Source organism: Sarcophilus harrisii, chromosome 1 (genome assembly GCF_902635505.1).
Source record: "Sarcophilus harrisii chromosome 1, mSarHar1.11, whole genome shotgun sequence".
Lineage (NCBI taxonomy): Eukaryota > Metazoa > Chordata > Mammalia > Dasyuromorphia > Dasyuridae > Sarcophilus > Sarcophilus harrisii.
In genome coordinates this window covers 8267681-8288052 of record NC_045426.1, presented here as the reverse complement: position 1 = coordinate 8288052, position 20372 = coordinate 8267681, and the positions used below count along the sequence as shown (strand labels likewise).

Here is a 20372-nt window from a genome sequence, read left to right as displayed (position 1 = left end):
TGGGCTTGAACTAGAATCCTTTGCTGGCCAATCAATAAGAATCACAGCAACTAAGGACAGGATGGAAAGAGAGAGAAAAAAGTATAGACAGGGAAAAAATAGGATGGGAGAAAATACAGAGCTGGTAATCATAACTGTGAATGTAAATTGGATGAACTCTCCCATAAAAGGGAAGTGAATAGCAGAGTGGATTAAAAAACAGAATCCTACAATATGTTGTTTACAAGAAACACATTTGACACAAAGAGACACATACAGAGTAAAGGTAAAAGACTGGAACAGAATTTATTATGCTAAATAATAAAATTATTTGTAAATTAAAAAGTAAAGTAAAAAGTAAAAGAAAAGCAGGGGTACTAATTGTGACCTCAGATAAAGCAAAAGTAAAAATAGATCTTATTAAAAAAGTTAAGGAAGGAAAGTACATTTTGATAAAAAGTACCATAAACAAAAATAGTAGTAATGATACTAAATGTGTATGAACTAAATGCTAGAGCAGATGAATAAGAATCACAGTAATTTGGGTTTCAATCTAGTCTGTGAACTCCAAGAGGGGGAAAGAAGGAAAGAAAAAAGGAAGAAAGGAAGGAAAAAAAAGGAAAAAAGAAAGAAAGAAGGAAGGAAAAAAATGAAGGAAGAAAAAAAGAAGGAAAGAAGGATCTTTCCCTTGCCAGAAGGTATCTGGCTGCTTCTTCTCTCTCCTGGTATTTTTGGGTACCTCCCTTGTGGTCCAGCCATCTCTGTTTATGTCACATTAAAGTTATTTAAATGCATATCTTCATTCGCCTTCTAGATTAAAAATTTCCTCAGGGCAGAGATAGTGTCTTCTTTCTCTTTAGATCTGTCTCTGGCACAAGGCTGAGTACACAACAACCATTCAGAGACAAGAGAATCCACAGGCCACATTTTAACAACTCTTTTCTGTTGCTTACTTCTGAAATCCTCTGTCCATTCTCCAGCAGAGGTGGATTAGAATGGAGAGTCAAGCTTATACCGAGAGGCTCAGAGCCTTGTATTTCTCTCCCACATCTTTCAAACATCCCAGAAATTACTAGCCAGTGCATCAAGACACCTATCAATAGGCTATGATAATGTTTATGAAAATAGTGGGTATCTCTATTGCAACCAGGCTTCCACCCATAACTTTTTGCCTACTATGGAAGCCAGGTGGTGCTATAGTGCAGGCCTAGAGTCAAGAATCTCATCTTTCTGAGTTCACTTCAGGCCTCAGACACTTAGTAGTTGTGGTTTATAAGCAAGTCATTTAACCCAGTTTGCCTCAATTTTCTCATCTATAAAATGAGTTAGAAAAGAAATAGCAAACTACTCAAGTATCCTTGCCAAGAAAATCATACATGGGGTCACAAAGAATCAGATATAACTGGAAATGACAAAATAATAATGAGGAGAAGAAGAAAAAGAAGAGGAAGCAGCAGCAACAGCAGTGGCAAAAGAAAAGAAGAAAAAAAGAAAAAAGAAGAAGAAGAAGAAGAAGAAGAAGAAGAAAAAGAAGAAGAAGAAGAAGAAGAAAGAAGAAGAGGAGGAGGAGGAGGAGGAGGAAGAGGAGAAGGAAGGAAGGAAGAGAAGATAGATAGATGCATATATGATAGGATTTGTGGCTTTTGATTGGTGGAGAGAACACCATATTCCTGATAAGTGGTTTTCCTTCTAAACTCAGATTCAACCCCTACTCCATAGACACATGGAGATATAGATATGGAGATATTTTATGGGAATAAAGAGTTCCCAGTCTCTGAAGTGCTCCCAGGGCCCTCCTACCTAGCGTGCCTATGGTTCAGACACAGTTCTTGGCTCCCCTCCCCTGCAGAGTTGAGGTCTCAGATCATATCTATGTACACTACCCACAAGCTTTGCCTATGCATCTAGGACCCCAACTCTCATGTGGATACAATTATCTTACCCTCTAGCACATCATTTTCCAAAACACTACAGAGACATGATCTCAACTGAGCCTGACCACAACTCTGCAAGGCAGGTGTAACCTCAGAGCCACCCTTGGTGACTTGTCTGTAATCTGCAGGGATATTTATTGTCACTTAACTTCACTGGCTGGCTATATCCAGTAGACACGGAAACGAGGAAAAATGGAAGTGAGGCACTTAATGAGTGTTTGGCAATTGGTTGGTTTCCATATCGGTCAGACATTAGGGTATACTCTGAATCAGGAAGAACTTTAAGCATAAATTACCTTGTGGTCAGTCTCTGGGCGTGTGCTTGAATAGGAGGTATGGAGCATCATCTTCTCCTGCCATCCCCTAACTCAGATCCCATGGATTTCAAGCCTTGGGAGCATGATTGAAGGCTGAGAGGGGCTGCACAATCCCTTCTGTGATCTGTTGAATGTCTCATACAGGTGGCATGTGACCAGTTCTCGGTGCCTCATATTTGTACAATTCTCATCCTCTCAAACACATAAGTTTTCCTACTGGCCTCTTCTTTTGCAGAAACTCAGAGAGAGGGCCTTGGGGTTGTTTTGAAATTTGTGGAACCCATAAGAAAACTCAAACTCTTCATTATCTTTCTACCGACTTAGCTTTCTAAAGCATGTGGGCCAGTCAGTGGGGTTGAATGTTGATTTGAGATGGAAATCATGATAACATGGAAATTCTAGTTTAGCAAGGTGGACTTCAACCTGCCCCATATAATGAGCTGGCAAACAATATCCTAAATGACTGCTTAAAAATGCTGGGCTGCTAGGCACTATGGGTAACTAAGCATGTAGTAATGCAATCTGTGGGCTGGAAGTCTGGTTCAGCAAATCCTGGATGCTGAGCAGACCAATTCACCTCTATTAGCTACAATTTCTTCCTTTTCAAATGAAAGTGGAGGCTGGAAATTTTAAGATATTTTCAGCTCTCAATTTAGATAGTCTATTGTCTTGAATGAAATGAATTAGGGTTTAGCAGGAGAGAGGGCAGAGTATAAAGAGAGTGACTGTAAAATTTATGGGTTGTGACTCAACACTGTGCCATTTGTCTGAAGACAGCAACTCACTGTGTTCCTTTGGAGTGTAGAGAGGGGGAGCCAGGAATCAGATGACATTTCCTAAGTTTTGAAGAGAAAGAGGATTGTTAGTTTGACAACATAGATCTTGAGCAGTGAGGATTGCTGGCTTGGAGACCCAGAACCTGTCCTTAGATGTTTTCAGAGGAGGAGATTATTTATAGTCTTTGTAGCCATGAAACAGCCAAGAGAGGAAAGATGGTGACCTCTGGAGATCTCATTCAATATAATCAGAAACTGATCCCATTGCATCTTTCTATTTGACTGCTCAGATATTCAAATGAATTGATCTTCCTCACATGGAACAGAGATTGCAGTTCTTCCATATTCATCTACCTTGGACAGCTCCACGTTAACGTCTCACATAAATTCTCCATGAGGTGGAAGGAGGAACCCAATATATGGAGGGTCTTCCTTACCTTGCCTCAACATTGGGAAGAACTCATTAGAGCACATGAATTATTCCAAAGAAGGTTTTCACCAGATGAAAAGGCTGTCTTCCTTTTTGATCAAGTCTTAATGCTTATTTATCACACATACATGCTTAAATGCCTAAATCTACCTCTTGTTGTATGCACGCACACATGCATATACCTCTTGATGTTGTTCAGTCATTTCAGTTATGTCTGATTCTTCATGACCCCATTTTAAGTTTTCTTGGCAAAGATCCTGGTTTGCCATTTCTTCATCCAGCTCATTTTACAGATGAGGAAATTGAGGCAAACAGGGAACTACAGTCAATAAGTATCTAAGATTCTTGGATTTTAAGATTTAAGCTAATAAGTATCTTAGATACTCAGATCTTCCTGAACTCTGACACCAGGCCCACCACAATATTCATTGCACCATCTAGCTGCCATTATCTATCTATCTATCTATCAATCATCTATCTATCTATCTATCTATTTATCTATCTATTTCTCTAAAGATATAGCCATCCAAAAGATGGCTATGTTAAAATATATAAACATTAAGATATATAAACATGTATTTGCATATATGTTTGTCTGAGGTTATATATAGTTAGTTCGGCTACAACATTCATTTTGAAAATATGAGTTTGTTCAAAGCGATTGATGTTGGAAAATTTGAACATAATGAGAAATATGTTTGTTTATGTGCAGTTTCCTCTGTAAGAAAAATCGGGAAAGTAGAAAACTTTTTTTCTTCAAAATAATTCACAACTGCAGTCCTTCTGACACCTACTTCCATAAAGAAACATCAGGCAAAATGCTCTATTTGTTATGTATCTTCTGCTTCTGTAAAAGCCATGGGCAACTTCCCACTCACATCCATCCATCATTAACCTTAGCTACTGGCTTTGCCAGCCAAGGGTTGTCTGGGAACCAAAGTCCAGCAGAGAAGCACCCAGAGGTCACAGATATCATCAGTATTTATCTTTATTTATCTTAATTATTTAATAGGTATAAAACCATCCTACAATTTTTAATAGGTCCTTATTTTTTTGTCTGTGTCTCACTGATACCATTTTTGAATTTTGGGAATGCATGTCATGTTACAACAGAACAACTTGTGTATGAAAGTGTATGAAAGTATGTGTGTGTATGTATATATAGACATAAATACATATACAAATATAGCCTGAATTATTAATATGTATCTTAATAATTCAGGAAAATGGATAAATTTTCTGACAATAAGCAACATCTAAATCGATATTTCTTTATTGTGAAACCTCTCTTACCTTGTCCATCATCAAGGAATACACAATGCTTTGTATAAATATATATAACCCATAATTATATAAAAATTTCTTTTAAAAATGAGATACATTTCTCTTCCCTGAAATAAGGTTATAGTTTTATATTATATTTATCTACATATACATGTATGAGTTTGTGTGTTTATATCGGTATGACAGCTATCTTGTCTTCTTCCACTAGAATATAAGCTTGTTGAGAATATAAGCTTGTATTTATATTCCCAGCTCTTAAAACAATTGGAATATTGTACCAATCTGATAAATAATTGCTGGCTTAATTTGATCTGAGAAGGAGCTGAGTTCAGAGTTTAATAGAATAGCTGTATTGTCTTTAAAAAACAAAAATTACAAAACTCCTTTAATGACTCAAACTTCTTCCTTTAGCCAAGATCTACCTATTTAAGGCAAATATTTCCTTGTGTTTTGTGGCTGACTCAGAAATATTCTTCAGGCAATGGATGGTGTGGGCTGTAAACCAGGGATAATAAGGAAAGATGGAACAAAGGGCAAAAAGGGATCTATTAGTGAAAAAGAAGATGGGCTGGTTACATGGTGAGGAAGCTATATGTTTCATCAGTATTCTCATACTGTTAATAAGAAAGGTTACTTCCTTAGCACATTGGATGGATTTTCTATGGTGAATTGTGGGAGGTCACAAACCAGAGTCATAGCGGGGGCAATTTGCAATTGTTGAGTTGCATGAATCACATTGGAAGGAACATTCTTTTTTTTTAGTCTATTGTATTTTGATGAAGATATGAGTCTATATGAGTGGTGTTTTTTGTTTTTTGTTTTCATATTTTGAGTTCCAAATTCATTCATGCTCTATCTGTTCTTTTTCTGGAACTGTACAGCATCTTTCATCATAAATCCTATAGAATTGTCTTGGATCATTGTATTTGCTGAGAATAGCTAAGCAATTCATTTTAAAAGATCGTCATGCAATATTGCTATTACTGTGTACACCATTCTCCTGATCCTGCTCATTTCATTTTGCATCACTTAGTGTAAATCTTTCCATTTTTCTGAGAATATCCTGTTCTTTATTTCTTAAAGCACAATAGCATTCTAGCACAATCATATACAACAACTTGTTCAGTCATCTCCCCAATTGATGGACATTTACTTAATTTCCAATTTTTGGCCTCCACTAAAAGTTGTGATGAATATTTTTGTGCACATAGATCCTTTTCCTTTTTGTTCTTTTTTCCTTTGGGATCCAGGCCTAGAAATCATATTTCTTGATCAAAGGGCATGGTTTTTATAGCCCTTTGGGCATAGTTGCCCTACTTTTTGTCTATGTATATTCTTTCTAACTGCCTGAATGAGAAAGTTTTTGGAAGTTATAAATATCATTTTCTCAGGTAAGAATATAAACAATTTAACCCTTATGATTTTGCTTTCCTGTTTATCTTTTTATCCTTATTTTTCATCTTATATTTGAAAGTCATCATTTTTATTAAGCTCTGGTCTTTTCATCGGGGTTGTTTGAAAGCCCTCTATTTCATTGAATGTGTATTTTTCATCTTCACTCTTCTTCACTCTTTTGCCATCTAGTATACCATATTCCAAGCTATCTGATACATTCATGTGGAAGCTTCTAAATTTTATGTTTTCCTGACTGTAACTCCACAATACTTGAATTGTTTCTTTTTGGTTTCTTTCAGTATTCTCTCCTTGACCTGGGGTTTGGCTGTAATGTTCCTGGGCATTTCATTTCAGGTGGAGATTGGAGAATTCTTTCAATTTTTATTTTATGCCCTGGTTCTAAAATATCAGGGTAGTTTCCCCTAATATGGAAGATGATATCTGGGGTCTTCTTTTGATCATGACTTACAGGTAGTCCAAAAAATTTTAAATTATCTCTCCTGGATTTATTTTCTATGTAAGTTTTTTCAATGAGATATTTCATATTTTCTTCTATTTTTCATTTTTTTTATTTTGTTTGATTGTTTCTTGATGCTTCATAAAGTCATTAGCTTCCATTTGCCCCATGCTAACTTTTAAGAGATTATTCTCTCCAGTGAGCTTTGGTACAAGCTTTTCCATTTGGCCAAGTCTGATTCTTGAGGCATTCTTCTCTTCATTGGATTGTGCCACTTTTATTTAATTTATGATGTTATTTTCTTCAGTATTTTTCCTAAGAGTAATTGTATTTTTCCAAATACATGCAAAGGTAGGTTTTTTTTCCCCTGAAGCGACTGGGGTTAAGTGACATGCCCACGGTCACACAGCTAAGAAGCTTTACGTATCTCAAGTCACATTTGAACTCAAGTCTTCCGGACTTCAGGACTGGTACTCTATCCATAGCACTACCTAGCTGCCCCAGCAAAGTTAATTTTAACATTTGTCTTTACAAAGTCTTGTCTTAAAAAGTTTTCTGCCTTTCTTCCTCCCTCCTCTATCCTGAAGACAGCAAGCAATCTGACATAGGTGAAACATGTACAGTTCTTCTAAACTTATTTTCATATCGGTCATTCTGGGCAAGAAAAAGCAGATCAAAATGGGGAAAATGTAAGAAAGAAAACGACAAGCAAAAAACAAACAACAATAACAACCAAAAAAGTGTGAAAATAATGTTTTGATCCACATTCAGTGTCCATTCTTTCTCTGGAGGCCCTTGGCACTTTCCATCCCAAGTTTATTTGAATTGCCTTAAATCATCTCATTGTAGAAAAGAGCCAAGTCCATCACTGGTCATCAAATAATCTTGTTACTGTGTACAATGTTCTCTTGGGCTTCTCCCATCACTTAGCAGTAGTTTCTGTAAGCCTCTGTAGGCCTCTCTGAAATCTTCCTGCTGATCATTTCTTATAGAACAATAATATTCCATAGCATTCATGTACCATAATTTATTCAGCCATTCTCCAACTGATGGGCGTCCACTCTGTTTCCAGTCCCTTGCCACCACAAAAAGGGCTGAAATATACATTTTTGCACATGTAGGTCCTTTTGCCTCTTTTATGATCATTTTGGGATACAGCCCCACTGCTGGATCAAAGGGAATGCACACATTGATAGTCCTTTGGGAGTAGTTTGCTCCAGTATTTTTTGTGCCTCCTTTTCCAAACTCTTGACTCTTTTTCATGATTTTTCTTGCACCACTGTCATTCCCCTTCCTAATTTTTTCTCTATCTCTCTTCCCTGATTTTAAAATTGTTTTTGGAGCTTTTCTCTGGCCTGGGACCAATTCATATTTTTCTTTGGGGCTTTGCATGAAGGCATTTTGACTTTGTTGTCTTTTTCTAAATGTTTGGCTTGATCTTTCTTGTCACTTTCTATGATCATATGTTTTGTTTGCTCATTTCACAGCCTATTTCTTGACTTTTAACTCTATACTAAAGTGGGGCTTTGCTTTCCAAGTGGAGGGAGCAAGCCTCAGTTTTTTTTTTAATGCAGCTATTTTCAGAGGTCATTCTGGGGACCTGTAAGTTTTTGCTCTTTTAAAGATGGTATGATCTAAGGAAATGGATGTTCGCTATTCTCCTGTAATGAACACTGTTCTGTGAGTGACTATGAGCACTCTTTTCAACCATGAAACTATGACTAGGGTCCCTACTCCACTGCTTCATTTGATACACTTGTGTTCTTCCTTGCACTGGGACTGACCTAGATCCAACTATAAGCCCTTGGTGATTTCCCCATCAATCTCCTTTTGACCAACTGTCATATCCCCTTGTTGTCTGTGGGCTGAGAAGTCTGGAAACTACCACTGCTGCCATTGATCCAGTCACCTAGATGCCTGCTCCTGGTTTGCTGGGCCCAGGTCTGTGCCGGCACAACCTGTGCTGAATTACACTCCATTCTCACCTTGGAGCAACAGACCTTTCTTGCCAACCTTCTAAGTTATCCTGCGCTAGAAAAGTTTTCATTTCATATTTTCCTGATGGTATTTGGGGGTATTTTGTTCGGAGCTCAGGTAAGTCCCTGCTTTTGCTCTGCCATCTTGGCTCCACTTTCCCCTGGCTAATTTTTCAATACTGGTTTTTAATATTCACAGTGCATTGCCAACAAGCTGAGGAGTTACTTCGGACCCTAAATCTTTCTTAATTCCATTTTATGCAGAAGAAATTATGTTGTTACGTGTGCCATATTATTATCCCTTTTTCTTCTTGCCATATGTGATGCCATAGCTCTGTCATAAATTAGTTCCAGGAAAAAAATTGACCCTAATAATAACTATTTCCTTGAGCTCCATAAAGTATGGGAGTCAGGAGCTTTGCACGGGGGAGTTCTAACCATGAATCAGGAGCATATAGAAAGCAAACATGTGGCAACTACGGAGCCTTGGTCACCATATATCCTGGAGAGAGTGCTGGGAGATTAATACATACTCAATCACCAAAAAGTCCCTTTGCTTGGGTGAAGAATTATCTCCTGCAGACAATGGACCCACTAACTGACTTTCCTATTTCTTTGATCTATTCATCTACAGACACAGTGACATAAAAATGCCAGGAAGAAATATGGTCTTGAGTGAGGCTGCTGTGAAAAGGAATTGCTGATTATGAAGGCAGTAAACCTGGATTTGCCACTAGTATCCAGACTTGGTGCTCACTAGTGGAACTCTGGACAGGGCCCTTCCTCAGGGGCTGTCATCTCACTGCTGTTAAGAGCTGTTCAGAAGGAGAGAGAAGGCCTAGATATCCACCAACCAAAAACTTCTCTGGGCTTTCATTTTTCTGGTGTGTGCCTTAGGGAGAGAGGCCCCCATTTCTGATGTTACCAACTCCTAAGGCTATAGATTTAGAGCTGGAAGGGACCTAAGAGGTCGTTTACTCTAATCTCCTCCTTTGACAGATGAGGAAATTGCGTCTAATAGAGGCAGAAGCAGGATCGAAGCCAGGTCCTTTTATTCACAGTCCTTTCCCTCTGTCCCCCACTTTGGAGACTCCTGTCCTGAAAAGCAGGAGGCCAGAATTCTGATTCTGGTGCCCCCACTAACTCTAAGCAAGTCATTATTTACCTTCTGGATCTGCAGTCAGACACATATCACCCTGGGTATGTCCCTTAATCTCTCCAAATCCCAAGCTCTTAATCTGTAAAATGGAAATTTTCCATTTTCCCCATGCCCTGACTTCCAGACCGAACCAAATTTCAGAAACGCCGCTCCTCGAGAGGAACTCAGCTCATGTGTGGAGGATCAAAGGTTTATTTGGAATGACACAACACTGAAAAACGTAATGGTTACAGATGACTTCTGGATACACGATATATCATTGAATTCGTTTAAAGGATCTGTGAAGGCGAGCTGCATAAATATAAGGAGTGAAAGTAAATGGGAGATTTCTTTTTCATGGAGGTGTGTTTGGGGATAGGTTCTTTCCCCCATCTTTCGGCCAATCCCATACAAAAGTATACTCTTTAATCACTCACATTAGTGCTAGGGAACATTTTACTCACTCATCCTCAGCGACAGAAGTCACTGATGTCAGATTCTTTTGCAGCTTTAAAATCACTGTTCATCATCTCACTGGGAAAAGTGCACATTATACACACAGAGACGCCGTCCCATGCTTTGGCAACAGGGCTGCGAGTTTTGCTTGGGAAACAAAACCATGGACTGTGATGCCAGACAGGATAAGAGCAATACGCGTCCCCGTGACACACCGAGGTACAGAACCGAAGGAGAGGCTGGACTAAGGAGGCGGGGAGGCCTATGGGGCTGCAAGTGTGCACAGAGGGCCTGCGATCTCTGGCTGCATGGGAGGGCTTAATGGGCTTGGAGATATGTGAGACAGAGAGATATGGCAGAAAAGAACACTGAAAATGTTTGCAGCAGTTAAGATTTGAACAACGACAACCCAGAGCAAAAGAGAGACAGAGGAGGAGGAGGGAGAGAAAGGGAGGGAGGGGAAAGGATGAAGGAGAGAAGAAGGAAGGAAGGGAGGGAAATGGGAGAGGGAGGGAGGGAGGAAAGGAGGAATAGGTAGAGAGAGACAGAAAGAGAGAGAGAGAAAGAGAGAGAGAGAGAGAGAGAAACAGAGAGAGTCAGAGAGGGAGAGACATAGAGAGATAAGACTGAGAAACAGATTGAGACAGAGAGAGGCAGAAGACAGGAAGAGAAAGAGGAGAAACAAAGAGACATACAGAGAGAGACAGACAGAGACACATACACAGAGACAGACAGAAACAGAAAGGGAGAGGAGAGACAGAGGGAAGAAAGAATTGAGACACAGTGAGAGAGACAGAGGAGAGAGAGAGACATAGAGAGGAGGGAGAGACAGACAAAGAGAATGGGGAGAGAAAGATGGAAAGAGAGAGAAAAAGATAGAGGGGGAAAAAGAAAGAATAGGGAAGGGGAAGCGGAAAGGGAGGGAAAGAAAAGGAGGGTAGGGAAGGAGAAGGACTGTGTCTCACCACAGGATTATTTATCAAACCTTCCGCAGCACAGCAGCTCAATACAATACACTTAGTGCAGAGAAATTAAGGTTCTGGTCTTGAGGAAGCTAATTGAGACTTTATGGGGAGGGATCAAGTACGGGATTCACCATAGCTCAGAGAAAGCACAAACAAACCCGTTGTCACAGACAGAACGAAGGAGGACGGCCTCCTTGGCTGCTTCGGAGGAGTTCACTTGACTTTTTAAAATTTGACTTAATTTAACTTTTTTTTTCAACACATGCTCCTTGAATATGTCTCCCCCGGCTTTGCGGGACACCAGTCTGTAAAGCGTTAGCGGTGGAGCCTTCCAAGTGGGCTCCTCGTCTTCCCGTCGGTTTGGAAAGCCATTGGCCAAGCTCTCTACGGAGCAGCTTCACCTCGGCCCCGGAGGGCCGGGGAGAGGGGGTGACTAATCCAGGCGGTGGGTGAAGTTCTCTGGGAAGAGGCCTTTGTAGGTATCCAGGTCTCTGTACTGCAGCCAGTCCGATTCCTTCACACCGTTGAGCCAGCCTGCATCCTGCAAGGGAAAGGACAAGCTTTCTCAGGATCATCGGCTGAACATTGGAGGGGAGCAAGAGATCTAGCCGTGGGAGGAACCCCAGCAGCCGGTTAGTCCAGGCCCTCCACTTTATCTTAAGGTGACTAAGAGCTGGGGAGGTTGAATGAGTATCAGAAGAAAGATTTAAACTCATGTCCACTGACTTCTGTCAGGGCTCTCTCCATTGCACATAGAGAAGGATGGTGATGATGATGATGATACTGAAGAGGAGGAAGAAGAAGAGGAGGAGAAAGAAGATTCCCTTGTATGTATATAGTGGCTTTCTATGAACACATCAATCCAACATTTTAAAAGCCCTTTTATGTGCCAAGTCTTACACTACTTTGTGGGGCAATACAAAGAGAAACAGAACCGTCCCTGCTCTCATGGTATTTGCACTCTCATAGGGGGAAATAACCACCTTTAAGGAAACACTGGCTAGATCCAAAGCCAATGAGTAACTTCATCAACGTTTCCTATTACAAAAATGACTGCATTTCTCTATAATAATAGCAAAATACTAAAAGCAATAAAAGAAAGGGAAATCTCATTCCGGATAACTACAAAAAGCATAACACATCTGGGGATCAACCTATCAAAGCACACAAGAGACTTGGATAAATTAAATCACAGAGTTATTCATATGTAATTAATTTATAATTAATAATGTGAATAATTAATAATCTAAATAGAGAAATACTCGGTGTTCATGGCTAGGCTGTACCAATATAATAAAAATGGCCGTACTATCAAACTTAATATATTTATACTATATCAATCATATTACTAAAGAAGCACTTTATAGAACTTGATAAGATAATAATAAAATGTTTTTGGAAAGCTTTTGCTCTCTATCTTGATCAAGGGAAATGATTTTTAAAAAAAGATAGGAGTGATGAAGAAGGAATAGCACTTCCTTGACTTCAAGGTATATTGTGAAGCAGCAGTTATCAAAACTTCTGGTCTTGGTTAAAAAAGTCGAGGTAGCTCTAGGAAACAGACTAGACAAAGGAGAATCAAAGGGGTCGGACAAAGGCCCTTACTGCTCCCTTCATGTTCTAAACTCTACAGCAGGGGTCCTCATACTACGGCCCGTGGGCCAGATGCGGCAGCTGAGGACCCACGGCTATGAAATTTCTTTATTTAAAGGCCCACAAAACAAAGTTTTTTGTTTTTACTATAGTCCAGCCCTCCAATAGTCTGAGGGACAGTGAACTGGCTCCCTATTTAAAAAGTTTGAGGACCCCTGCTCTACAGCATAGTATGGGTTTATTGGGAAAACTTCTGGCTGTTGCTTCAAAGGACTTTGTGAAGCTGAGGATGATTTGGTTGTGGAAGATGAAAGTGAATGTGTTGGGAGAAGTTTTATCTCTTGGGAAAAATTGATATTCCTTTAATATTCAAAGGAAGATGAATCAGTTAGGACTAGTGTGGGAGCAGATTTAATCTGAGTCTGTGCCCCACATAGCCCAAGAACATTAGAAGTAAGAACACAGAAAGCTTCATCCATTTGCATCCCTGATGTGAGGAGCACATAAACAGATAGTGCCCAACACACCAGAAATATAAGCCCTTAGGCAAATTCTGAAGAAGGGGAAAAAGAAGCATGGAAATTAAAAGACTCAATAAAATAATTAATAATATCCTAGTTGAGGAGAAAAACAGCCTTCTGCAAATGACGATGTCATCCATACAAAGGACTAAGATGAGCTTTGGACAGATAGATGATAGACGAAGCATTTTGACCACTTCTCCTAAGTATATGAGGTCCATTCTTCTCACAAATGCCCACATTTAATTCCATTGAAGCTCATGAGAATAATAAAGGAAGGTGGCCAAGGTTAAGGATTTCTCTTGAAGGGATTCGAATGAGGAAAGGTCAGGTCTGGCATAAATATGTTTTCAATTGATTCTTGCCAATAAATACTCATGACTGGCTTATGAGGGGAAGATGTGAGAAGCATTAGCCAACGTTGTAATACGTAAAAGACGAATATAGGGTGGAGAACTGTTGGAATCCTAGTGTCAACTCAACTTGAAACAAGGTGAAAACTCAAGGGTGATCATGCCTTCCCTGACATCTCAGGAAGGGAGATGAAAATACCAAAGGAAATAGAAAATCAAATCAGATTAGGGGGTTTCTAAAGGGGCTCACTTGAAACAGGTGTCAACTGAAAACTAAGAAATCAGTTCCAAGAGGAAGCAAAAGAAACTTCTGCAAAAGAGCTCCCTTTCTAAGAGACAGAGGGAGGCAAAGAGAGAGGGCTAGCTGGAATCAGAGGATTTGGCTGCAAATCTTGGCTCAAATCACTTCTTTTGTGGGGGCCTCAGTTGCCTCAACTTTCATATGAGGGAACTGGTCTAGATGGTCTCTGAGGTCCCTTTGGCTGGTAAGTATATGAGTTTGAGAATCCCAATGGTCACTTAAAGCAACAAGTCAACACAAGTCAAAATGGTCCCTTATAGAATCCCAGGATTTCTGAGCTGGAAGGGGTCCGTCCCTAAGACGGTGACCGGGCTCTTCTGCAGAATTTCTGCAATGTAGCCATGCAGTCTCTGCTGGAAGACTTCCTGTGATAAGAGCATTTACAACTTCCCAAGACAGTCCTTTCCACTTCTGGACAGGCTTAATGAGCAGGACGTGGCTTATATGGGGGAACTGGAGCCCAGCTTTCTGTCACATTTACCCACTGCTCTCCTTTCAGCCCCCAAAGCCAAGCAAAAGGAGCCTCTTTTTAGAATTCAACTGAAAGAGACCTTCCGAGGTCCCTCAGTCACTCAGCTCATGGCCATCCAGAGGCCAAATGGATGAACTCTCTAGGACAGGGACACATCTAGTCCCTGGATGAAAATATCCGAAGATGGAAAAGAGCCATAACCACAGGAGGAGGATTGGGAAATTGAGGAAAGGCACGAAGGTGTTCAGCCCAGGCTTTACCTGCTCAGCCTCTGCTTCTGCTGGGATCACCAGGACCACATCACCGCGCTTCAGGTTAAGCTCATCAGAATTAGCTGCCTCAAAATCATGGAGCACTTCCACCTGAAGAGATGAGATGAAGGACCATCAGATCAGCTTAAAAAGGAGAGTTAAAAAGTAAAAACCCAACCCTCCTGAGTACATCCTCTGAAAAATCTACAGCTCACTGGTCCAGGAGATTGGGATCCAATCCTGCCTTTGACTCTTAGGAGGAACTATGAGAGTCTAGACAAATCATTGAGCCTTGGTCTCTTGATCTGTAAAATGGGTATAGTAATACCTATAGTACTTTCTTTACTGAGTCACTGTAATTCATGCAGCCTTCAAAGTGCTATTTAAAACAAATAATTGAAGACCAGCCCACAGCAAAGTGCAGGTCATGGAGGAGGGAGACAACAGAGTCCTGGCCCTCAGCTGGGCCATTTTGAATGATCATGATTTATTGATTATCCAAAGGTCATCTCAGCATGTGCTTCCATATTCAAGTCAGGTTCCTGAAATTATAATTCAAGGCATCAGTTTGGGTCAGTAATTTGCATTTTATAATCCAAGGTACTTTACCTTCAGGTACTAGGTTATAAACTGCATGAGGGCAGGGATAATGACTTAGCTACACTTTCTTTCAACCCTAGCACATGGTAAGTATCTGCAAAATAAAGACCAGCTTCAGTCTGAGTGTTAGGAAGTCTGCATTCGAACCTCCTTTTTGCTCTGGGCCCTTGGGCAAGCCAATTTTCAGGCTGGACTTGGTTATCTTATAAATAAAACGAAAGAGTCCAGCTATCTGGTGGAAGCACTGAGGTGACAGAGCGGAGAGATCACTGGGCTTGAGTCAAGAAGAAGTGAGTTCCAACCTATGTCTATGCTTCCCATGCTAGTTAGCTTTGTGACCCTGAGCAAATATGCTCTCAGCCTCAGTTTGCTTATCTGTAAAATGAGAGAGTTGGGCCACTGGATCCTATGGTCCCTTCAAGTTAGAGATTCTGAGATTTTCTCTGAGTTTCTCCATCCATCCATCCATTAATTCTGTTGGACATTGTAGATTCAAAAATGACCTGCTCTCAAGAAGTTCATATTTCATTGGTAGAAATATACCAATTTCTATAAATTGGTATAAAATATATAGGAAGAACATCTAAAATAATTTGAGGGGCTAGAGGAAATAGATCTAATAACTGAAGAGGTCAGGAAAAGGGGCAGCTTAGCTGTGCCTTGAGGGAAGTTAAAGATTTTCAGAGATCCAGGAGGCAAAGAGGGAAGGAATCGTAGACTTTGGGACCACCCGGGTCACTTCTGAGCCCAAGTGAGTGAGAACAGGTGCTGAGGATCAGAGCAATGCTCCTGCTGTCACTGGAACCCACCCTAAATGATTGTATGATAGAGGAACCACCTCACCTTATAGAGGAAGCCTGGAGGGACTAGTGCAGCTTCACCACTGGATGGGAGGGGAGAGACTCCACCAGGAGCTGCAGGCTGAGCATCCTTCAGTGGCTTCTGGTCACTGACCAGTGCCAAGGGCTCACTGGAATCCTCCTGGGCAGAAATGTCTTCTCTTGCCTCTTTGACCTCCCTGGCCATCCCAAGCTCCTCTTCCTGCTCATCTTCCCCTTCATGGTTGGATGCAGGCTCAATGACAACTGAAGGAATGATTTTCTCCTGAAGAAGAAAAAGTTACTTAGAAATTCTCAAAACTGTCACTGAACTACAAAAAACGCATTTCAATAAACATTAATACTAGAATGTCCAAGGTTCAAGGAGAAGCCTCAGAGGCCACTGATTTTACTTTTACTTTGAACTAGAATTCCCTTTTCTATATCCCCAAAGGTCTCCCAGAGAGTGAACTACAATCTCCAGAGAAGATCCGTTCCATTCATGTTCATTGTGATTTTTTTCTTTCATGGTATTGAAAGCCACTTTTGCAACTTCTTACAGCTCTGCCCTGGAAAAAGAAGAAGAACTAATCCCTCTTTTAGAATTTGATGGTCTATCATTTGGAAGTCAGTTCTCATGATCCATTTAACTCTCTCCTCTTCAGAAGAAGGAAATTGGTTTAGATCAAGGGTGAGTGAAGGTAGCAGCTTCTTTTCCTTCCTTCCTTCCTTCCTTCCTTCCTTCCTTCCTTCCTTCCTTCCTTCCTTCCTTCCTTCCTTCCTTCCTTCCTTCCTTCCTTCCTTCCTTCCTTCCTTCTTCCCCACTAAAATGCTGCCTAGAATAGGAAGACCAGAGTCCAGAACCAACCTTAGACTCTTACTAGATTACTCTGTGATCTTGGGCAAGTCCCTTGACCTCTGTTTGTCTCATTTTCCTCATCTGTAAAATGGGGATAATCCTTCCCAGGATTGTTGTGAAAATTGAATGAAAAAACATTTGCAAAACACTTGTCACAATTCCTGGCACATAGTTGGCAAAATGTAAATACTGGCTATTAGTATTATTCATTTCCTTATCTATCAAGCACTTCTAAATCCCTCCTATGTGGTACCAGAGAAGAAAGTCAATGGGATCTAGTGGACAGAAAACTGGTTTCAGTGATAGGAAAGCTTAGTTTCAAAGTCTCTCTTATACATATTGGTTGAATGACTCTGAGAAAGTTATTAGTCTCTTAGTACTCCCAGACAATTATGGAAGATCAGAAGTTGCAGGGAAGGTCTTTACAGGGGATGAAGGAGTTTCTCTCCAGAAGCTCCCTATACTCCCTGCAGATAAAGACAATAGTAACAACAAAAAAATTAAATAAACAAAGACCAAGATAGTCCCAGCCTTCCAAGAGCTGACATTTTGCTGGGAGAAAAAAAAAACAGCACGTTGCTATGGCAAATTAAATGCCAAATGTCTGCAGAAATGCAGAACTAGCATTGGAAGGAGCTCTAAAGCCCCGAACTCCACTCATACGCCCATCCCAACACTGACAAGTGAACATCCAGCCTCTTCTTTCAGACCTGGGGACCCTGACTCTCCTGCTGGGGACGGCTTCCCCTCCGTGCAGCTGAAATCGTCCTCTGCACCTTTTACCCCATTGCTCCTCCTTCAGCCTCAGGTCAGATCCTTCCTCCCAAGACAGCCTTTCTAATACCCAGACAGTACATCTCTGTGTCCCTCTTCCCCTTCTCTTCTCCTCACTGAGGATCCTCTGTTCCTTTTATCAATGCTCATATGATGTGCTCTCCAAGACCTTTACCATGGGCCCTCTTATGGATGCTCTGGCTGATCAATGGTCTTCTTTAGCTATGGCGCCCCAAACTGACCATGATGGTCCAGAAGAGATCAGACCAGGGAAGAGGATGGTGGGAATCTCACCACTTTATTATTAGGTGCATTTATTCATCTAAGGACAGTCCTAAATTGCATCAGCTTTATTTTTTCCCAACTCCTACATCGTACCTCATATTGAACTTACAGTCCACTAAAATTTTTCAGATCTTTTTGAGAATAGCTGTTTCTTTTATATTATTCTTATTTTATATATTATCTTATATATCTTATATTGTACTTCTGAAGTTGATTTTTTTTCTTGTAGCTAAGTACAAGAATTTACAATAATCTTTATTGATTTTCAGCCCAATGCTCTAGTGCACAAATCAGTAAAATACTGTCCATGGACCAAATCTGACCAGCTAATTTTTTTTTCTTTTGGTTTTTTGGTATAATCCTCCAGCTAAGAATGGTTTTTAATATTTTAAAATGCAATTATTCAAAAACAAAACAAAATGGGCAGCAGGCTGAAATCGACCTTTGTTGTCCTTTGCCCTGTCCCGATAAGATAGTTTTGGATCCTGACTGTCACATTCTAGGTTAATTATGACTCCCAGATCTGAGTCTTCAGAAAATTTGATGACTATTTCATCTATTGCTTCATCCAAGCCATTGATAAAATGTAAACCAGCACAGGGCCAAGGCAGATCTCAGGTAAGACACCCCCTGGTGACGATGGATCATAAGCAGCCGCTCTTTGACCTGACCCTCCAGGCTTACAATCTGGAATGGAAACACACCGTTGCAGCATCTGCAGGTATGTTTGCCATTTTGTAACACACGCCACTTTGTCTGACCACCATTTTCCACCAGGGCCTTTACCTGGGTTCCAGCTGCTTCCACTCTTTCTGTCCCAGTTCTATCACTTTCAGTGGTCTCCATGGTCTCTGTCACAGCTTGGGTCTCAACAAGAGTCTCTCCTTCACCCAAGGGGAGGGCTTCTCCTTCTGTGACAGTCTCTGGGACTCCCTCGGCCACCCCCGCTGGGGCTCCAGCAGCCGCAGGGACCATGTCAACATCCTCTGCTGTCACCACCTACAAATAAGAAGATTAGCCCAAAGAGGTCAGACCTGGCCATTTGTGTGAGTGCAAACTCAAATTTGACCAAAGCCGGTTTCCTAATTTTTTATTCTACTTTTCCAGAGAACTCTCTGAGGCACTGGAATTCACTGGATCCCAGTGTCCATCTGAGTACTGAGGGGAATTACATTAAATAAAAAACAGCAAAGCTGTAACTAGCCATGACTTTGGGGCTGGCTGGATAACACAGTGGAGAGAGCACTGGGTCTGGAGTCAGGAAGACTCATTTTCCTTAATTCAAATATGGACTCAGTTACAAAAAAGACTCCTGTTTGCCTTAGTTTCCTCATTTGTAAAATGAGCTGGAGAAGGAAATGGTAAATGAAGAAAACCCTAAATGGGGTCATGAAATGACCCTTGAAAACTTGAATATGAACAAGCTACATCAACAAATGGAGCTACCTGGGGTATAGGCACTTCTGGGTGCAATTTAGACTTTATAAATTTCTTATCCACAACAGGTCTCTACGTCAAGGCTACCATCATTGGTAGAGTAGGCAAGGAAGGAGGTGGAAGTGGAGGAAGCACACCCTTGAATGTTGCTATGGGTTTCCTCTTAATTTACAGTCCCAGGAAAAGTCCAGAGGGCTTGCCCTTATTATAGCTCTGAAATTAGATCTTTTATGGGCTCTTAAATCAAATCTTAAAACAACTTGGATGCTAAATTTTCTTTCTTAGTGCTTAATAAAATATATGGTATGATATATGCAACATATATGTTGTACTTTGCAAAATTTAAAGCCTACATAAATATTAGCGATCATTATCATCATCATCATCATCATCATTTCTGGTGCTTCCAAGTATTCAATGACACTCATTGCCAGGAATACTCAACTTTAGATTCTATTGAAGGCGTAAAGGGAAGAAGCCTTTTGGCTCCAAGAGCTGCACTATTAGCTACAAAACCTCTTTATAGTCATAGTTTCACCAGTAAAAAATCCAATTAGAGGCAAGGGTATTAGCCTCTTAATTAGAACAAGGACAAGAAAGACAAAACAGGAAGTTGCTTTAGAAGACCAATAACTCATATTATTGGTTAGTGTGTTCTCTTAAACTATAGCTCCATTGCCTTATTATAAAAAGACTCCAACTATTCAGAAGAACCTTTGGAAGAGAGGAGGTTCTAAAGAGAAAAGTTTTCTGGATAGCTGAGTTTATTCCTTTATACTTTTTGGACAAATTACCTCTTAAAATAAATTATCGACTGGGGACTCAATAGATCAACTCTTTTCATATGAATGTAATGGAATATGACCAAACTAAAGGAAATGACAAATTAAGGAATTTAAAAAACATAGGAATACCTATATGAACTGATGGAGAATGAAGAAAGAAGCAGGAGAACACAGCACACAATCACCACAACAAGGTAAACAAGCCCAATACTGGAC

General features: G+C 40.4%; 1 protein-coding gene across 2 annotated transcripts in view; it reads right to left on the bottom strand.

The window, feature by feature from the left end:
• Positions 1-10976: 10976 nt before the first annotated feature.
• The window catches only part of AMPH (amphiphysin), a 181015-nt gene continuing 171619 nt past the window's right edge, over positions 10977-20372 (bottom strand). The window contains exons 18-21 of one of the 2 annotated variants that reach the window (XM_031951921.1): positions 18721-18933; positions 16042-16302; positions 14608-14709; positions 10977-11648 (exon numbers count right to left, since the gene is read on the bottom strand). In XM_031951921.1, coding sequence (XP_031807781.1) covers positions 11541-11648; positions 14608-14709; positions 16042-16302; positions 18721-18933 — 684 coding nt within the window. In that variant the 3' untranslated portion in view covers positions 10977-11540. The remainder of the gene's footprint in view (positions 11649-14607; positions 14710-16041; positions 16303-18720; positions 18934-20372) is intronic. The other variant, XM_031951931.1, reaches the window with a different exon arrangement.